Raw genomic sequence first — 19,999 nt, forward strand, 5'->3', positions numbered from 1 at the left:
GCGGTGCCCTCAGCAATGTGTCCCTCTAGAATTGTGTAACTTGGCTGCTGGTTTTCTATTTGGCCTCTCAAAGAGTGTTCCTTTGGAGATTTTCTCTGGTATTGGTGATTTATTCTTTTAAGAAAATCCCATAAATCATGCAATTCATATTTGGAATGGGTCATGCGGCAGAAAATATCCTGAGGGAAAGGGTGACAGTTCCCAAGGCTCTGAGCTGAACTGAGGAGGTCCCGTGGCATGGGCAGGATGAGGACATTTCACAGCCAGGCAGTCATGGGCAAACCCTTCTGCTTCCCCAAGTCTCTTCTTCCTGATCTGTAAAATGAAGAGCATCTTGGCAATTGCATGCAGCCGATGTGAGATCTGGACATAATTAATGGCGTACAATACACCTAGCACATAGGAGTTCCCCAATATGTGAAGGCTGCTATTATCAAAAGCACAGTTGTCATAGTGCCTACCCCCATCCCATCCCAGATGACCAGATCCATGGTTCTGACTGTCAAAAGAGCCCAGTCAAAGGGTATGATGTCTTTGGATGGCTCAGAGACACATTGTTTGAAATGTGAAACCATCAAGAGTAGAATTCTGGCCGGATGCAGTGGCTCATGCCTATAATCCCAGCACTTTGGGAGGCCGAGGCAGGGGGATCACTTGAGGCCAGGGGTTCAAGACCAAACTGACCAACATGGCAAAACCCCATCTCTACCAAACATATAAAAATTAGTCGGGCATGGTGGTGTATGCCTGTAATCCCAGCTATTTGGGAGGCTAAGGCAGGAGAATTGCTTGAACCCGGGAGACAGAGGCTGGAGTGAGCTGACATCGTACCACTGCACTTCAGCCTGGGAGACAGACAGAGACCCTGTCTCAAAAAAAAAAAAAAAAAAAAAGAAAGAAAGAAAGATTCAGTCCAAATGCATGTGCCTCTAGGCAAGCATACCAATCCAAGTGAAATGGTTCAAAGTAGCACAACAGGAAATCAAGAAAATTCCCCTGACCACAACATATTCAGTATGACTTAATCTCTCATTCTGGATCTTTTCGCATAGAAGAATTATCATATTGCAAGTAATGACACTGCATCTGTGGCAGGCAGACTTCTAAAGTGGTCCCCAGATTCCCACCTCCTGGGATGGACTCCTGTGTCATCCCTTCCCCTAGGGTGTAGGTGGAACCTGTGACTCCGAAGGGATGTCACTCCTGTGGTTAGGTTACGATATGGGGTAAAGTGAGGGGATTTTGCAGCTGTCATTACTTTATTCTTCCCTGACTCTGAGTTGACCAAAAGGGAGATTATTCTGGGTTGGTCTGACCTACTCTGCGGACCTTTTTAGAAGAGGGTTCAGTGGTTAGAGAAAAGGAAATCAGAGATTTACAGAGAAAGGGTAGCTGGTAGAATGTAGAGGGAATAGGGAAGAGGGAAGAGGGAAAGGGGGAGAGGGGAGAGAGGAGAGATTCTCTGGCTGGTCTTGAAGCAGTAAACAACTGCCATGCCAAACAGTAAACAACCTGAAGCACTAAACAACTTCACTGCTATGCCATGTGAAGAGAGCCAGACGGCAAGGACCTGGTGTGGGGTCCTGGATGGCTTTGGACTGACCCCGTTCTTTCCCGTTTCTTGCCTGTAGTTCTCAAGAATTACTGTAGGCAACATGCTACTCAATACAAAATACTCTACTAAAATACAAAAATTAGTTGGGCATGGTGGTGGGCGCCTGTAGTCCCAGCTACTCGGGAGGCTGAGGCAGGAGAATCACTTGAACCCAGAAGGTAGAGGTTGCACTGAGCCGAGATCGCGCCACTGCACCCCAGCCTGTGCGACAAGAGGGAGACCCTGTCTCCAGAAAAAAAAAAAAAAAAAAAAAAAAAAAAAGAATGTGCTGGGAATACAGTATCCTGAGATCATGGAAAACTGGCTGGAACAGTCTGGACTCTGTTCTGGTTCCTCTGAGAACAGGATGTATTTCAATGTTTTAGCCCAATAATGACTGTATCCCCCAGGTATAAAACCTACAGCAGGCTGCTTTCTCGGGTCCCTCAGCTGCAGCACAAGACAGCATGCACCCTGGGCAGCTGTCCTAAGCCTTGTGTGACTGTCTTGCCCTGAACCCTAGGCTGCTATTGTCCCTCACTGAGTGTCTGTAAGACACCTGCTTTGTGTAACCTGTACACATGCATGAGACTTGGCAAGGAAGCAGCGCACAGTGAACCTGTATTACTTCTGAGTCTCTTGGGTACTCTCTAGGAGCCAACAGTTAGCAAGAAAATGGGACCTCAGTCATTCAGCCGCAAGTAACTAAATTCTGCCAACAGCAGGGAACTCAGAAATGGATCCACCCCTAGATGAGCACAGAGCCAGAAGACACCTTAATTTCAGCCTTGAAAGACTCTTGAGCAGAGTCTGAGACCGAGCTAAAGCACAGCAGACGTCTGGCCCCCGGAAGCTGTGGGATGATACACTTGTGCTGTTTTAAACTGCCAAATGTGTGGTAATTTGTTAGGCAGCAATAGAAACACAGACAGCGTCCTTTAGCCCAAGGATATTTAAATAGGAATTCTGTCCATTCATTTTGCATGCGTATCCAGGGAGGCGTATCCCGGGAGTGTTCAGCAGGTGTCTGGGAGGTTTACTCGTGTCCCTGAAGTGCATGCTGCTAAGGGGAGCTATGCACAAAGAAACACCTGAGTGCTCAAGGGCAAGCAGACAGGTCCTGTAACCTGTGCAGATAACAGTGTAGCCCAGGCTGTTGAGACCGTGCACACTCAGGAGAGGGCACGCAGGCAGGGTACAGCCTGCTAGAGCAGCTGGGTGGATGGAGGGCAAGGCTTAGTGGTTTGATGTAAGCTGGCTTCCAGAAGTTAAGACTTACCCAGTTGAGAGCACTCCTTGGGCTGTAAACCAGGTGTGACCGCCCTGAAAAGATGGCCCAGCCATGGTAAATGCCAGCACTTTCCAGCCTCTGGAGACCCCTTCATGGCCCAGTGCTATTCTAACATCCCGCAGAACCCAGAGTGGGGTGCCCAAGATAAAGGTGTGCTCCATACAAGGAGTGCAACTGGGAACATGCAAAAAGTTCATGGTTCCATGTATCTATTCCTGGCTTTGACAGAGTGGTCATTCCCATCTCCCCATGACATAACCGCAGAACAGGAACAAGACCGGGCACTGGCATTGGGAATAGCTTGAGAACTTGAGCTTCTGCAAATAAGAAAATCACAGGTGAACACCACAGAGGGAGACGGGTGGTTTCACATGTGGGGAGCTATTAGTCACTTCTTCTGACTTTTCTGAGCAACAGTCTCTGATTCATCCGTGATAATGGGACCAATTAACTTCAGCTTGGGAGCAGATGGTTACCACACACTTTAAAATCAGATGTCTTTTTGCTCATCACCCCACGACATTTCGATGAAAGAAAACAAAACGTGACAATTCTCTAACAGAAAGATGAGGGGATTCTTGCCCTAAATGTGACTCTGTGACTCCTTTTCATATCACTGGATTGCACCCTCCCCACCTGGGCCCTCGGACGTCCCCTCTCTGGGCATTGCTGTGCCTTGCACGTGCTTCTGTGAGAGCTCCTGCCACGGGACTGCGGTGTTACCTTTACATCCTTTGCTCTGGGGCAGGGGCCTTGTGTACCTCGTCTTGGTTGTCCCTGATAATACTGGTGGTTGATACAGTTTGAGATGTTTTTCCCCTGCAAATCTATGTTGAAATGTGATCCCCAGTGTTGGAGGGGGACCTGGCAGGAGGTGTTTGGGTCATGGCGTTGGATTCGTCATGAATGGTGGGGGGTCATCCTCGCAGTAATGAGTTTTCATTCTATTGGTTCCCATGAGACAACTGTTAAAAAGAGTCTGGCACCTCCTCCTCTCTTGCTCCCCTTCTCATCATATGACATATCTGCTTCCCCTTCCCCTTCTGCCAGGACTGGAAGCTTCCTGAAGCCCTCACCAGAAGCAGATGCTGGCCCCATGCTTCTTGTACAGCCTGCAGAACTGTGAGCCAAATAAACCTCTTTTCTTTATAAGTTACCTGGTCTCAGGTATCCCTTTAGAGCAATGCAAATGGGCTATGACAATAGGGTTTGAGACACCATAAGTGCTCAATCAACGTTTACTAAATGAATGAATAATTGTCATGCGTGAGAAGATAACAGTATTTAGTCACAATTTAAATTATTTATAGCAAAAAGTTTAAGGAAGAAAAATAAGAAATACCACTCTATGAAAATAAAAAATGAGTAGAGGAGGCCATTTACTTGATGTTGAGTATGCAACCAGCCCTGTGCACACATGACCTCAGTTCCTCTTCACGGTAGCCCCACAAGGTGGGCTGCTTCATCACTGAGTCACAGAGGAGAGCCTGATGCCCCCTCAGGGGGCTGCACAGGAACCACGCTGTGACCACCACACCGCGATGTGAACCCTGGCCTCTGTCCCTCCCACACTCTGGCCCAGGCCCTGTGCTCAGGGCTGCCCAACGCTGCACCCCACCCACAAAGGAACATGATATTTCCAGGCTTGCCTACGGGGATTTCAGAGCTGCGACTCTGCCTGACTGATGGGTGGAGGAAGCTCCAAAGCACAGCAAGGATCGGAAGGCAAATTTGGTAACTAGCAATGGGAGGAGCTGCCTTTGGAAGCAAGGAATGGTCCCAGGTAGCTAGGAGACCAATGGAAGCCTCATGAGATGGAGGGCAAGAGAGTGTAAAAGCTGGAGGAAAGAGATGACTCACAGCAGCCGATGGTGAGATCTATAAGGAGAAGGGGAAGGAAAGCCACTTCCTGACCTTTCTCTGCATCAAGCACAGTGCAGCATGGCTTCCCTGAGAACCCTGGCCTCGCAGTTCTCTACATCAAACACAGTGCAGCATGGCTTCCCTGAGAACCCTGGCCTCGCAGTCAAACCCAGCGGTCCGTTTCTAGTGCACACTGACTTACTGGCATATTTGGCACCACAAATTGCTCCCTTCTTGAAACACCTTCCACCCTGGGTGTCAGGGTCACTATCCACCGCTGGTTCACCCTGTTTCCCAGGCCCACACATTCCCAGTCTCCTCTGCCGGCTCCTGTTCTGGAGCCCTCAATACTGCAGGGCCCCAGCCTGATTCTTTGGACGGCTTCTGTTTTCTGTCCATGCTCCAGACAAGTGTGTCCAACTCATGCTCACCATTGCATGGAGCCAGGCTGGAGGCAAGGTGCACCGCAGGGTCCTACGAGGAGCTCACTCCATCCACAGGTCTCACCTTAGGGCACTAACTCCACATCCACATTCACGCCTCAGAGCTCTCTGTGACTCCAGACCCTCATGTTCATCTGGACAGCAACTTTACAAGTCTTACTACGGTCTCAGGCTTTGCCTGACGGTGCTGGTTTCTTCTTCGCCCCCCCTCGATCTTGCCCTTCCTCCAGGAGTCTCCATCTCCTCAGGTACCATTGTCTACCCACATGTTCAGGGCAACATTCTTAGGGCCATGCTGGACTCCTCCCTGCCTGCCCTAGCCCCAGCCCTCCACTGTCATGGCCTGCAGGTCTGCCTTCAAAATATACCCCACAGCCGGGTCTCTCTACTGCCCCTCACCTGCACCACCACCCCCACGACTCTGCCAGCCGCCTCTCCCTGCCCTGGTCTGCAGCAGCCGCCTCTCCCTCCTCTTCTAGCTTCTTCTCTTACCACCCCATAGTCCATTCTCGAGCAGCCAGAATCCGTCAGATGTGAATCAAGACGCAACAGCTCCCTGCTCAAAACCCTCCAGGGGCTGTGTGTCTACCTACAGTGAAGCCCAAAGGACATATGAGGCTCCCTAGGGCCCCGCTCCCATTCTCCTGCCCTCCTTTCCAAATCCTCTCGCCCTTGCTCCACCAGCTCAGTGATACTGGCTTCCTTAAATATGCCAAGACTTTGACGCTAGACTCCCTCCGTCAGGAAAGCTGGGCCGGCACATGTCTGTTGCTGCCTCCCTCCCTGCCCTCCAGCGGCATCCTGGGACTCCCTCACCTTCCTTCCTAATCCCCTCAGAGCAGCCGCTGAGGCCCCACCTCATGTTCATGCTCCCGTTGTACTGGCTTTCTTCCACTGGAATTTCACCTCCCTAAGTGCAGGGGTTTCATCTGCCTGGAGTGTGGAGGTAACCCCAGACCTGGATGGGGCATTTTGTGGGCATTCAACACAGGATGACACTGGGTCACTCTGTCTCCATTTGGCCGCCGTTACACATCTCTGACTTTCAGAGGGAAGAAAGTGAGGCTCAAGCCGGTCCAGTGACATGGCCAAGCTCCCCGTGCTGATCCGGGCCCCCAGCCAGGGTTGGGCTGACTCGGAAGCCTGCCAGCCTCCTCTGTAGCTTACGATTGTCTGGCAGGTTCCCCAGCAGATTCCCCTCAATCCAATTATCCTCCCCTGGAGCACAACTCAAAGGTGTGTCTAGAGATTTCTCAACATCTGTGTTTCCACCTCCCATGTATGCAGTGACTCCTGCATTATACAAAAAATGCCTCTGCCCTCTGCCCCCAGACACACTGAAGAACCACACCATCTCACCCACATGCTGGTTCGCTGCTGCCAGAGGCAGCAGATGAAACTTCCCAAACCCAGAGACCCGGGTCTCTGAGCCATCTCCTGTATAAATGCAGCAGGATCAGCTGATGGCAAAAGCAGTGGTTTCTTGCCTTCTTAATGGCAGGCTAGTCATTAGAAAACAAAAGGTGTTTCCCTTCCTCTCTCAGGAGGTCAGCTGGTTTTAGGTCCAGAAGATCTCGCCCTTCTGTTGCCCTGAGACTGTCATGGGGTGGGAGTGGGTTGAACTCTCCAGGGTTTGAAGGCTAGGGAAGACCAGTCTCCCAGATCTGTGGGTTTTATGGGAGTCCAGACTGGCACTCCACTTGACACAGAGGCCTCAAAAATAGATGGGGCTGCTTATGTGGCTCGGGAGGCCAGGCAGATACCACGCAGGGCTCCGGCAGAGTGGAATCAGGCCCCAGGATGGACAGCTGGACCGTGGGCAGTGTTAACTGAGTGAAGGCCATTGTTCGCCAATTTTCAGAACCACCTGAGCCCTGGGTTCATGTTCTGTCCCAAGGGAAAAGGAAGTCCTCCATCCAAAGTCTTATGACAGAGATAATGTTTCCTGCCAAGCACAGCTAGAACTGTCCCTTAAACAAATGGATTGTTTTTTTACTCAATAATTTTTTGACATCTGTATTTCAATCTCTCATATATTCAGTAAAATAATATTGCATATAAACAGTTTATTCATAAAGATTCTAAGCACTAAGCTATTAGAAGGAGACATTTACCCTTTGTACCCAGCAACACTGAGCAGCTTTCTTGGACGGCCATTTCATGATGGAAACATGGACAGTGACATGATGGAAACATGGCCATGGGAGCAGAGCCTGGCTGTGGGGTGGAAGGTGCAGGAGCTGCCAGTGCTTTCTAGTGACCAAACTGCTCACCCAGATGGGGTGGGGGCTGTGGGAGATCCATTTAGCACCAGCCAGCTGAGGGTCTTCACGTGAGTCTGAGCATGGCAGGGTACTGAGAAATGACCTAGTCTAAGACCTCACTTGAGAGCAGAGGAAAGGAGTTCAGAGGAGTCAGATCGATGGCGGGTGGGGGTCAGGTTCACGCTATCACCCAGGCCAGAGACTGCTTCACGCCACTGAGGGAGCACACACACAGTTGTCTGTGTACCTCTGTTATTTTTTTTTTTTTTCTATTTTTTTTTTGGGGGGGGCACGGTCAGGGTCTTGCTTTGTTACCCAGGCTGGAGTGCAGTGGTGTGATCATGGCTCACTGCAGCCCCGACTGCCAGGACTCAAGAGATTCTCCCACCTCAGCCTCCTGAGTAGCTGGGACCACAGGCGTGCACCACCATGCTTGGCTAATCTGTTTTGTTATTTGTAGAGACGGGGTCTTACTATGTTGCTCGAGCTGGTCTTAGACTTCTGGGCTCAAGTATTTCTCCTGCCTTGGCCTCCCAAAGTGCTAGGATTATAGGCGTGAGCCACCACACCTAGCCAGTTTCGTTATTTTTCAGCGCGAGGGATGAGGAAGACATGTTGGCTACTAGGACTCCTGTCCCAGGCAGACCCCTGATCTTCAGGTGCTAATTGCACCACAGGCACCTTTGACCACTCCCTGAAGCGTGAGACCCACTTCCTCAAGGCCTCCTGTGATTGTAGGCTGTGAGCGGAGGCTTCTCCACCGCTGGATGGGAGCCTGAGCCTCCTGCCTTCACTGACCGCTGCTGCTTCCAGTTGGTTCTCTTCCTGGTGCCCAACATAAACAATGGGCTGTTCATAATTTAACATCTTAACTCACTAAGTTTGGGGTTTTAAAAGGTTTTCTCAAGACTGGATGAAGTCAGAGTCTCATCTTAAAATGTTAGTCTGGAAAGTAAAATACAAGTGATAAAAATTAATATGCAAAATATGGAAAAAAATAACAGAAAAGACGTTCAAAATAAGTGAAGGCTTTTGTTAAGCATGGTAGGGCTCAAGGAGAAGGTAACACGGTGAGCTCTACCTACGACCTTGCACGAGACTGTGCTTACCACAAAGCACAGCACTCAGGCAGCTGCTACAATCACCCGAGCTGTTAGCCATCGTCAGTGCGGAGCTGTGTAAAGGTCTGCGCTGCCGTAGCATTCAACAGACAGTAACCCATGAAACTTGTTTCTTTCTTAACAAATACTAATTTCCGCTTCTCTATGAATAGTGAGCCTTTTCCATTGAAAATATCTTATCTGAATTAGTCATATAGAAGCGTCTTTAAGATACCAGCCCCCACAGTGAGTGGTTTACGTTATTGCTCATCTAGCTGAATTGTTTTATGTTTGTTGAATCTTGCTGAGGTAAGACAGAGCAAGGCTGTGGGTGCCAGTCACTGGGTTGCTTTTGATGGCTGTGAAGAAGCTGAGATAACAATTTCTCCACAGTCACAACATGAGATCCAGCTATTGGGAATGTAGAGCCTGTTCTAATGCCAAGCACGCCATTGGTGAGGCTTCTGTGAGTCCTGTGGCTGCAACCTGACCGCAAGCCTGCCCAACACAAATAAGCCCCACTAAGCACCATCGCGTCCTTTGTCTAAATGCATCTTGTGCCTTCCCTCTTGAAAGTGGTAGATGACAACAGCCCTGGGCAAACAATGACAAGCAATGGCATGAAAGCAGGTGTACACATGTACACAGAAGCCAGGTCTGGTAAAACTTCCCGGCACATTGACTTTCTAGATGTTTCCCATTGGCCCCACAGATCTACTGTCTATCCTTCTCCATGCTGCTGTGTATGCAGAGGGTGACCTGTGTGGATCACATCAGTGTCTGCCTTTCTGCCATTAAGAAGCACTGGTCAGAACCTGGATGGTGGAGGAAGAGTGTGGTCAGAGTATTTATTTCCCCAGCATCTTCTCTCTCCCAGACGCCACACCTCCTGCCAGTGGCTATCTCCATCAGCCACTCTCACACCTTGTCTTTTCGCCAGGTCCGATGGTAGTCCCAGGAATAGCAGTATCTTTCACTGGTGTCCTTAAATCCTGCCCACTCCTTGGAAAGCAGTCCCTTTATGGAGTCCTTTTATCTCACAGTTTTGTGCTGCCTTTTCTTTCCTACCAGGGTCCTGATTGGTCCATCCACCAATATCAGAATCATACCAACCTACAGGTACTTCTCTTCTGTCTTCTTCTGAAACTCTAGAAAGTGCTTAGTAATTTTATTGGGTCTTGGCTGAGGGCCGAGAGAAGCTCTGCTCCCTAACAGCACATTGCTGGCTGCAGCCCTAAACTCCTGGGACGACACATGTGGGGATGGCTCCATGGACCAAGCCTTGGAAGTGGAGGCTCCACTCCACAGTGGACATGAAGAGCTGGCTGAAGGCTGGGTCAGCACTGGAAGGAGATGCTTCCCTACCCCAGCAGAAGCAGGGCTTCCCACTGGCTGAGGACATGCTCCATGTGCACCATCAGCCCGTGCAGGCAGGCGGGGCCCCCACTGGAAGGAGCGTGGTGGGCCTGAGGAGACAGCCGTAACATCTTCCACATGCGTGCCTCAAAGACCCACAGATACGTGATTGTGCAATGTTTACAATGTGAATGATCATGAGTGAAATCGGCATTGCTTTGTCTCGGGAAGAACCTAAATCTGTTTTAGACTTTTGTTTTGGACTCATTATTTTCTCCTTAAACATTCCAAAGAAGAGAGTTTGTCTTGCTTCTTGAATGCTTTCTTCATTGGGATGTTAAGGCGGTGAGGAAACATTAAGGAGAAAGAAGGAGACTGTGGTCAGGTTTCATGCTTCCTTAACCTGGAAGCTGGAAGAGGCAGTGCAGGCAGGGAACTGACAGCTAAGGAAGGAACACGTCAGTTAGTACCCCAAAGTGTTGCTGGGTCAGCAGTCTCCTCATCTTTGCAGATCGGGAAACTGAGGCTCAGAGAGATCACCTGACTTGTCCAAGTCCACAGAAAGTGACGGGTCTCCTGTTTTCTCTAAAGCCCATGGTCTTTCCTATCTTTCGTTCAACGCCCACGGAGGAGTTGTCTGGGGACAGAGAGAAGCAAGGCAAAGAAGCATAGGGTTCTCCTTAGAGGAGGACTGGGATTTAGGAGCAAGGGGAAAAACTCAAGAGATTTCAGCACCACCTGGTTATCGGCCCCTCTATCCAGCCCATGCTGGCTAGAACACTGTCGGCCCGTAGAGCAGGAGGTGCGGTGCAGCATCTAGAATCCTAATTGAAAACTGCCCAGTGTCTGAGAACATGTGCCCTTCTCTTGCTCATAGAGTAGGTTAGGCCGGCTCACCATTCACCAAACCTAAAGGGCGCGGGCCTGCCGGCAGGGGCAACTCACCTGCCTGCTCCAAAGCCACCATCGTTGCCTGCTCGATCAAGTCCCGCTCGATGAAGCTCCTGAAATCCTCACTGTACACGCTCAGGTCTGGCAACTGGAATGTGTAGATTGGCATCTCCAGGGGGAACTGCTCGTTGTTGCATTCACTTGCCACGTGGGACCGGGCCAGGGAGACGATGGCTGAGCTGGCGTGGGAAATCCCCCGGGAAAGTCGCTTTTCTGCAGGGGGAGAAGGAAAGATAGCCACGAGGGCTGAATGGGTGTAGGTGCGGCTGTGTGTGTGTACATAAACACATACTGTGCACACGCAATACACACACAGGTACACATTCATGGACACATGCCACACACATGCACATACCACACAACACACATCAATACACATGTGCACACATATGAACACACCACACATGTTCACACATATATACTACATGTGCACACACTTATAAGCAGAGATATACATGTGCATACACATACTGCACACATACACACACATAAATGCACACACACGAATACAAAAGTATACACAGGAACATATGCATGCATACACTAGACACATATACACTGCACATCCACTTGCATACATACATGCACATATACTACATAGCATATGCATACATGCATGCACACACACATACATACAGATACTAGGCACATATACTACACACATACACACACGCCCATGTACATACACTACAGACTGTATACATACTATATACATGTACATATATAGATGTATTTGCACATACTACATACAGCACAAATACACAGGACACACAGTGCACATACATGTACAACATGCACAAACTATATGTATATACACATGTACACATACATGTGTGCACACACATACACATGCACACCCATATTCTCTCTGTACCAGCCCTTCTATCCTACGAGCCTGTTCTATCCTGCAGGCCTTCCTGCTGCTGGATTAATCACCATCACCTGGTATGTGGTACTTATTCACAAGAGTCAGGAAAGCACTTAGTAAGTGGGGAGCTGCGAGCCCACGGTACAGCTGCACATCAGCACTGTCAAAGAGCACCAGGCTTGCTCTTGGGTCTGCAGTTATCTCTAACTCGAGTCCACTGAGCTGTCCTCTCCCAGGACTAAATGGTACAAGGCAGACCGCTCTTTGTCTCGATACCTTTATGCAGTTAATGCAAAGAAACAATCTCAGGCATCCACAGCGGCTCAGGTTTTAAGACAGGCTGTTTTACTAAAGTTACGCGGATAAATGCCTCCTACGTGGCCCTCCCAGGACACACAATATTCAGTCAGTCCATGTGTTTCTCTTCCGTCTGGCTATTCTCTTGCCACAGCACTCTGAAAAGTAATGCTCTCCTCTAGCTTTATTCTTCTTGGGCTTTTCAGCCAGGGAATGAGAAAGGCAGTGTGGGATTTCTCTAAGGGACAATATGTTACCATGTTAGGAAGTCAACTACCTAGAAAGTAGATGTATCCTCTTGGCGCTACAAAAGCACGCTTGTTTTTCTAAGCCCTGTGTTCTAATGACCAACATTGCACATAAAACAAGATTAAATATATGTTAGGAATAGGTTATCTTTTTTCATAGTCAGTGTTTTCAGTAAGGAGAAGTCTTTCTAGCAAGGCGGTAGATCTTTCATTTTTCTCAGGAAAGCACGGTCTCTGGTGTTTTATTCAAAAACCTGCTGCCTGTGTTGCCTAAATTAAGTCTAAATAAGGATTGTCTAAGCCCTGTGGCAAATTCCTGAGGCTATTCCCTGAGGTCCCAAGGACTCCCACTGTCCTTCAGTTCAGCCTGACCACTGGTGAGGTCTGTGCTCCTGCAAGGCCCCTCTGAGGTCCACGCTGACCAGCACACCACGGTCACGCGGAAAACCCAGCCCCAGCCTTCACCCGGAACAGCAGCGTCCTCCTTCCCCACTTGCTAGAGCACTGGACAGAAATGGCATTCATGGAGTTTTGTTAAAACAGACTAAAAAGCATCGGCTTTCGATCCTGTGGCAAGTTCGTTTTAAACCCAAAGCGAGTTCCCAGAAGGTTCATGTATTTTCCCATTAAAATGAATACAGAGTCACAGAGACAGACTGTATTTCACAATGGGTGGTTTAGATTCACCTTCAGTTTCACTCTGAGACCAATGGGTGGTTTAGATTCACCTTCAGTTTCACTCTGAGACCAACAGGATTAAGTTCTTCGTATTTTGAGGAAAGGTAAAAAGAGAAGTTAAGCCACACAGGCAGTTAGAAAGAAGAGGGAGGGAGCGTGCAGGCCCAGCTTGGGGGGTGGGGACGGCCCATTGCTTCCCACACTGGTTCAGGTACTTGAGTGCAGGAGCAGCCGAAGCTTGTGTCTTTCTACCTCGTGCAAGCCATGCTGAGGCCGCTCATCTTGCCACATACTACCTTTTTTGCATCTGGAAAGAAGGAACTGCCCCATTTTTGGGGACCCGATGGAGAGGGACATCAGGCATTAGAGAATTGAGGTGCTATGTGCACCCGCAGTTGGGGGGACAGACAATCTCGAGGCTGCTCTCAACAGTGGGCACCTGCTGGTCAGGGGCACCCATGCTCCTCCTGGCCCATCTATCAGCACTGACATGAGACACTTCAAGGGCCTTGGAAACGTGGTGATTCCTAGGACAACAGGATGCTGTTCTGCAGTTCTAAACATGAAATATTTGGAGTCTAAAGGAAAAAAGTATTTTTGAACTAAAAATATTAATAGATTGTGTTGAAGATCATATAATGAGAAATATATGCTCCTAATTCTAACATTTCCCGTGACACCCCAGGAATGCACATGTATCATCTCTCTCTCACACACAGAGTCACAAACACACACACTCACATACTGATTCTTTAAATGTGAACTCAGTGACTCTGCTTTTGGATGTATAAATAAAACGTTTTACAGGAATTATCATGATCAAAGTTATGTCTCAGAAAAACACAGAAAGATTAAAAAACAAAACAAAACATAGTATAAGAATGTACAGAATTTCCCTGCCACTGACAAAGGGGAGATGTATTAACTATAAATTCTTTTTTCATTTATTTTCCTTTTATTTTTAATTTTTACAGAGATGGGGTCTTGCTGTGTTGCCCAGTCTGGTCTCAAACACTTGGGCTCAGCGAGGATTACAGGAATGAGCCACTGCACCTGGCCCTGCATTTTCTTATTTTCTTAGTTTTTGTTGCTCTGGCACCTGGGACCTCCCCGACTGGGGAAAGCCTGCCCCTCCCGGGTGAACCGATGTTAGAGATGGCAAAGGCCTTGCCCGGCAGCATGCCTCTCCTATGCGGAGCCGCCAATCCAGAATCTACGCTCCCAACCACCCTCTCCAGCTGGCTCTTACTCTCCAGGAGGCAATGTTCCTTTGCCCTAAGCACTTCAGGCCAGGTATCAGGCAGCTGGAGACAGGCCCTTTGCCCCTGAGCTGGCTGCAGTTATGCACACTAGCTGGGGTAGGGGCTGCTCCCCCTGCCCTGCCTTCCCATAGAAACCATCACAAAGGCTTTGGTCCGTGCTTCCCCTCACTCCTACCTCCGCACAACCCGCGCCTCCCAATATGGCCCTGCATGCTGTCCTGGGCCTCCTGTTTCCACCTTCATGACAGTAATTTCTGTGTTTGTGTGTCTTGTGATACCTGATTAAAACGGATCCTGGGTACATTTTAAAACAAGTGGACAAAACTTTTCCTAAAGGGTGAGATAGAAATATTTTAGGCTTTGTGAGCCACGCAGTCTCAACTACTCACCTCTGTCTTTGCAGCACTACAGCTGCCGAAGACAGCACATACATGAGTGAGCGTGGGGGAGTCCCAATAAAACTTTACTTAAAAAACAGGCCAGGTTGGGCTGACAGGTCATTTTCTGGCCCCCGATTTAGAATATGAAATGTTCCATTTTCCATTTTAGCACACTATGGTTTCAGGAAGAACTCAACTAAAGGAGACATAAATTCAATTCGGAAACTCTGTAATTCAATAGGAATTGATATGATTGCTCGCAAGCCTCAATTAATAGGATTATGCTGGGATAGAGTCCTATTTTTTTTTCTTAAATGGTATCTAAGAAAAGTCAGATCACAGTATGTAACAGCTACACTTACTAGGCCCTGATTCTGCCAACCTCTCTGGTAGCAGACGGGAGGTTCCTTGTAGCCCCTGGACCAGAAGGATAAGATAATGGGTTGGTTGGTTTGCTGCCAGCTCAAAAGAGCAGGAATGGCCATGTGGTCATCTGTCTGGACTGCTGCTGCATGAAAGATACCAGGAGCCTTAACCGTGTGCTACAGTCAAGGAAGGCCCTGAGAACAAGACCGAGCCAATGACTGGAAGGGGTGGTTCCTCTGGAGTCAGGTCTAATGGCAGAAATGAAACCAAATTTAAGAATAATCAACAAGAGGGGCAAGACAGTGCACAGCCTCAGTGTCCTGTCCTTACACCCACCTGGAGATCCCAGGGGCAGGAGGTGGGAATGGGTGAGACCGACAGAGAGGGCCTGGGGTAGGGCGTCTGGTCCTGCCTTTCCTCTCTCCAGCATGGCTCCAGCATGGCCTGCCTTCCCTATCATCCCCCAGCCCCGACCCTGTGCCAGCTGGAGAACATCAGGTGGTGCTGGAGCACAGCTGGGTGGGGCAGCAGTCACCATGAGCACCACTTCCCTCCTTTCCCTAACATACGGGGGAGCTTGGCAGTTACACCAGAGCGGGGCAGTCCCTACAGGAAACAAGGACTTTCTAGAAGAGAGGAGCTGGGAGCAGCCCTCAGGAGATAATCCAGCTGTGCGGAGGGGAACAGGCAGGGAACTTCTAGAGGCCAAATGACAACATCCAAGGCTCTCCAGCTTGAGGACCCTTCCCCGCCTCCCATCTGGAGGAGCACCCACCAGAGCCTGTGCTCCGGCACAAGTGAAGATGGATGATAACTGCGCGCCCCAGGAGCTTCCAGGGAAACTGTTACAGAAAGGCAACATAGTACTGGCCAGGAGGACTAGATTAAAAAATGAGCCTAGTAAATATGTGCAGAGAGATAAAGAGAATATCAGAATGCAAAAAAAAAAAATAATAATAATAATGACAAAGAATTAACTTGGGATGAAAAAAATTTAATGAGACTAATAATGCATTCATGTGCAGAATAAATGGGGATGTGAAAACATCAGGTCAAGTGAATCTCTTAGAAGACATGAGGAACAAGCTGCAAGAACACGATGGAGGAAGGGGTGGAAAGTGTTCAAAGAAAATAATTTCAAACTAGAGTTTTTAATCTACTAAATGAAAATATAAGTATACCATGTAAACCTTTTTAGGCACTCAAGGCCTTAGGAGATTCACCATGCAAAAATTCTTTTTGGAAGTAGTCTTTGAGGAAGTTTTTTGTTTTTTGTTTTTGCAAAAGAGAAATGAATGCATGTGAATAAATAAAGGAGTTAATTGTTATCTAAATAAGCAAAGGCAACAAAAAGTATCTAAATATGATTGAGAGCAAGTAGAGGCAGGACAGAACAACAAAAATCATATTAAGAGATGTATTTTGCAGGGGAAAATATAGTGGTTAAGTTTTTAAAAATAATAGGAAGAAAACCAAAATACTGATTTTAATAGAATAGCAGTAATTGCAATGTGAGTAAAAGTAGAATGTGTAACTTGCAAACCAGTAGAAAAATTCAATTAGATAGAGAAGATAGGACAGAAGGATGGATTGAATTAACTACTCAAAAGACAGAGATTCTTGGATTGGATAATAAAATAAAACCTAATAATAAGTTGTCTACAAGAATCACATTTAACATGAAAGGATAAGGAAAAGTTGAAATTACATCAGCAGAAAAAATGATATTTCTGGCAAATATGAACCAATAGAAAGCCAGGGTAGCTGTTTAATATCAACAAAAGCAGATTTCAAGATAAAAACTATTACATCAAATGGCTTGACAAAGAGACAGCCTATATATTGGTTAAAAAACATACTAGAGCAAGATAATCTAAAAAATTATGAATATACATATACCTAACAAGATAGCATCAAAACAAATACAGCAGAAAGGATGAAACTCAGAGAAGACACAGATAATACGTATTAAAATTTCTAACTCAATTATGGCTTTTCTAAACAACAGAATAAACAGTCAAGAATAATCCAAGATATAGATTCAAATATAGCTTGAATGATAGGCTGAGCTAATAGAAACAAATACAGCATTCATTCTCAACAGTTCAGGAGAGTCTACCTAATGCAATAAAATAAAAAACTGAATTAATTGTATAAATATGAAGAAGAACATAAAATTATTTGTGATTCTCTTAGGACAAACTATTAGAACTAATAAGAGAATTTATGTAGCTCACTGGATAAAAGACAAATAAGTAAAAAATGAGTTTCTTTTTTCCATGCCTAAAATCTGAACAGAATCTGAATATGTGCAGAGGCATACATAATGTTCTTGGATAGAAGAACAATATTACAAATGCAAATTATTTTTAAAATGAAATAAAAATCTATTCCAATTCCACTCAGAATTATAATTTTAAGGTTTAGATGGCAAAATAAATATTCAAAAACAGCAAAAAAAAAAAAAAAAAAAAAAGGAAAAGCATAGCAATAGAAGGGTTTGCTTAGCAGAGAGTGATACCCTGTGAAACCACTGAGTCAAGTGTAACAGGGTGGCAGCCATGGGGTGGGCAGAACAAAGTATGCAAATAGGTCCAGGTATGTTGAGAATTTAATATAAGGCAAGGCTGGCATTTTAGTTCAGTTCAGTGGGGAAATGTACTTAAATAACTCACTCTCAATCCAGAAGAAAGCAAAACCAGATTATTTACTATTATAAAAATTTCAAATTGATGAAAAGACTCACAGAACAAAATTTAAATTAAATATAAGAATATATTTCAGGCTGGGCATGGTGGCTCATGACTGTAATCCCAGCACTTTGGGGGGCTGAGGCAGGTGGATCACAAGGTCAGGAGATCGAGACCCTCCTGGCTAACACAGTGAAACCCCATCTCTACTAAAAATACAAAAAAATTAGCTGGGCGTGGTGGCAGGCACCTGTAGTCCCAGCTACTTGGGAGGCTGAGGCAGGAGAATGGTGTGAACCTGCGAGGCAGAGCTTGCAGTGAGCCGAGATTGTGCCACTGCACTCCAGCCTGGGTGACAGAGCAAGACTCCATCTCAAAAAAAAAAAAAAAAAAAAAAAAAAAAAAGAATATATTTCAGTAACTCTGTAGTCCAAGAAACCTTCCAAAGTGAGAGAGAAAGCTCATCAGCCATGAGAGCAAGATAATGTAAACATGTATGGGAAAACATTCTGAAAAGAAAGTCCTAAGGCAAGTGATACAGTGGGAAACACACACACACACACACACACACACACACACACACACACACACAAAATATATGTTTTAGTCTTTATTACAAAGAGAGAAACAAATTGATAAGAAAAGGCAAACTAATCAATAGAAAATGGACAAAGTACATGAACAGCCAAGTTACAAAGGGGAAATCCAATGGCCTAACAAGCAAATGGCAAGATGAGAGTGTAAACAAGACACCATTTTCCACTCTTCAGAGTAGAAAAAGAACATAAACACATTTGATGTAGTTTGGATATTTGTCTCCAAATCTCAAGTTGAAATGTGATCCCCAGTCTTGGCGGGGCGGCCTGGTAGGAGGTGTTTGGATTAGAAGCAGACGCCTCATGAATGGCTTGGACCATCCCCTTGGTGATAAGTGAGCTCTTGCTCAGTTCACACGCAATCTGGTTGTTTAAAGGTGTGTGGCACCTCCCACCCACCACTCACTCTCTCTTGCTCCAGCTCTGGCCATGTAAAGTGCCTGTTCCCTCTTTGGCCACTGCCATGATTTTAAGCTTCCTGAGGTCTCCCCAGAAGCTGAGCAGATGCCAGCACCATGCTTCCTTTAAGCCTGCAGAACCATGAGCCAAGTAAACCTCTTTTCTTTATAAATTACCCAGCCTCAGATATTTCTTTATAGCAATGCAAGAATGGACTAACATAGAAAATCAGTACCAAGGGGTACCTGAAAATGTGAAAGCAACTTAGGAAATGGGTAATGGGCAGAGGTTGGAAGTCTGGAGGGTCCAGAAGAAGACAGCAAGTGAGGGAAAGTTTGGAACTTCTTAGGGATTGGTTAAATGGTTATGACCAAAATATGGATAATGAAAATGGACAACAGAGTCAATCAAGGCTGAGGAGGTCTCAGATGGATATGAATAAATTATTGGGGACTGGAGCAAATGTCACATGTTTTGCCTTAGCATAAGGGAGGAGACCACCCCTCATGTTGTCTTATGCCCAATTTCTGCCTCCAAAGAAAGAAAAAGTAAAAACTAAAAGGCAGAAATGAAATCCACAAGCAGACAGCCCAGCACCACACCCTGGGCCTGGTAGTTAGAGATTGACCCCTGAACTAATCGGTTATGTTATCTATAGATTACAGACATTGTATAGAAAAGCACTGTGAAAATCCCTGTCCTGTTTTGTTCCAATCTAATTACCGGTGCATGCAGCCCCCAGTCACATATCCTGTGCTTGCTCAGTTGATCACAACCCTCTCATGCACACCCCGTTAGAGTTGTGAGCCCTTAAAAGGGATAGAAATTGCTCACTCAGGGAGCTTGGCTCTTGAGACGGGAGTCTTGCCGAAGTCCCCAGCCAAATAAACCCCTTCCTTCTTTAACTTGGTGTCTGAGGAGTTTTGTCTGTGGCTCGTCCTGCTCGTCCTGCTACAAGCAAAGAGCTCAGCTACATTCTGTTCATACCCTAGGGATCTGTGGAAGTTTGAACTTGATGATTTAGGGTATGTGGTAGAAGAAATTGATAAGCAGCAAAGTATTCAAGAAGTGGCATGGCTGCTTCTAACAGTCTGCATTCAGATGCTGGAGCAGAGAAACGAGTTGGAACTTATATTTAAGGGAAGCAGAATGTAAAAGAGAAGCAGAATGTAAATGTTTGAAAAATTTGCAGCCTAGCCATGTGGCAAAGAAAGAAAAAGCTTTTTCAGAAGAATTCGAGCAGGCTGAGGAGCAACTACTTGCTAGAGATATTTGCATAATAAAAAGGGAGCTAAGTGAGTGCTAATACCCAAGACAATGGAGAAAAGGCCCTAAAGCATTTCAGAGACCTTC

The 19,999-nt window shown here is 46.8% G+C and overlaps 1 protein-coding gene across 8 annotated transcripts in view; it reads right to left on the reverse strand.

Annotated features, from left to right (window-relative positions):
- LOC105497527 (OTU deubiquitinase 7A) overlaps positions 1-19,999 on the reverse strand; it is a 368,351-nt gene that overhangs the window by 65,231 nt on the left and 283,121 nt on the right. For all 8 annotated transcript variants that reach the window (XM_071067240.1, XM_071067242.1, XM_071067244.1 and 5 more), the window contains one exon: positions 10,857-11,075. In XM_071067240.1, coding sequence (XP_070923341.1) covers positions 10,857-11,075 — 219 coding nt within the window. The remainder of the gene's footprint in view (positions 1-10,856; positions 11,076-19,999) is intronic.

This window comes from Macaca nemestrina, chromosome 7 (assembly GCF_043159975.1).
Source record: "Macaca nemestrina isolate mMacNem1 chromosome 7, mMacNem.hap1, whole genome shotgun sequence".
Classification (NCBI taxonomy): domain Eukaryota; kingdom Metazoa; phylum Chordata; class Mammalia; order Primates; family Cercopithecidae; genus Macaca; species Macaca nemestrina.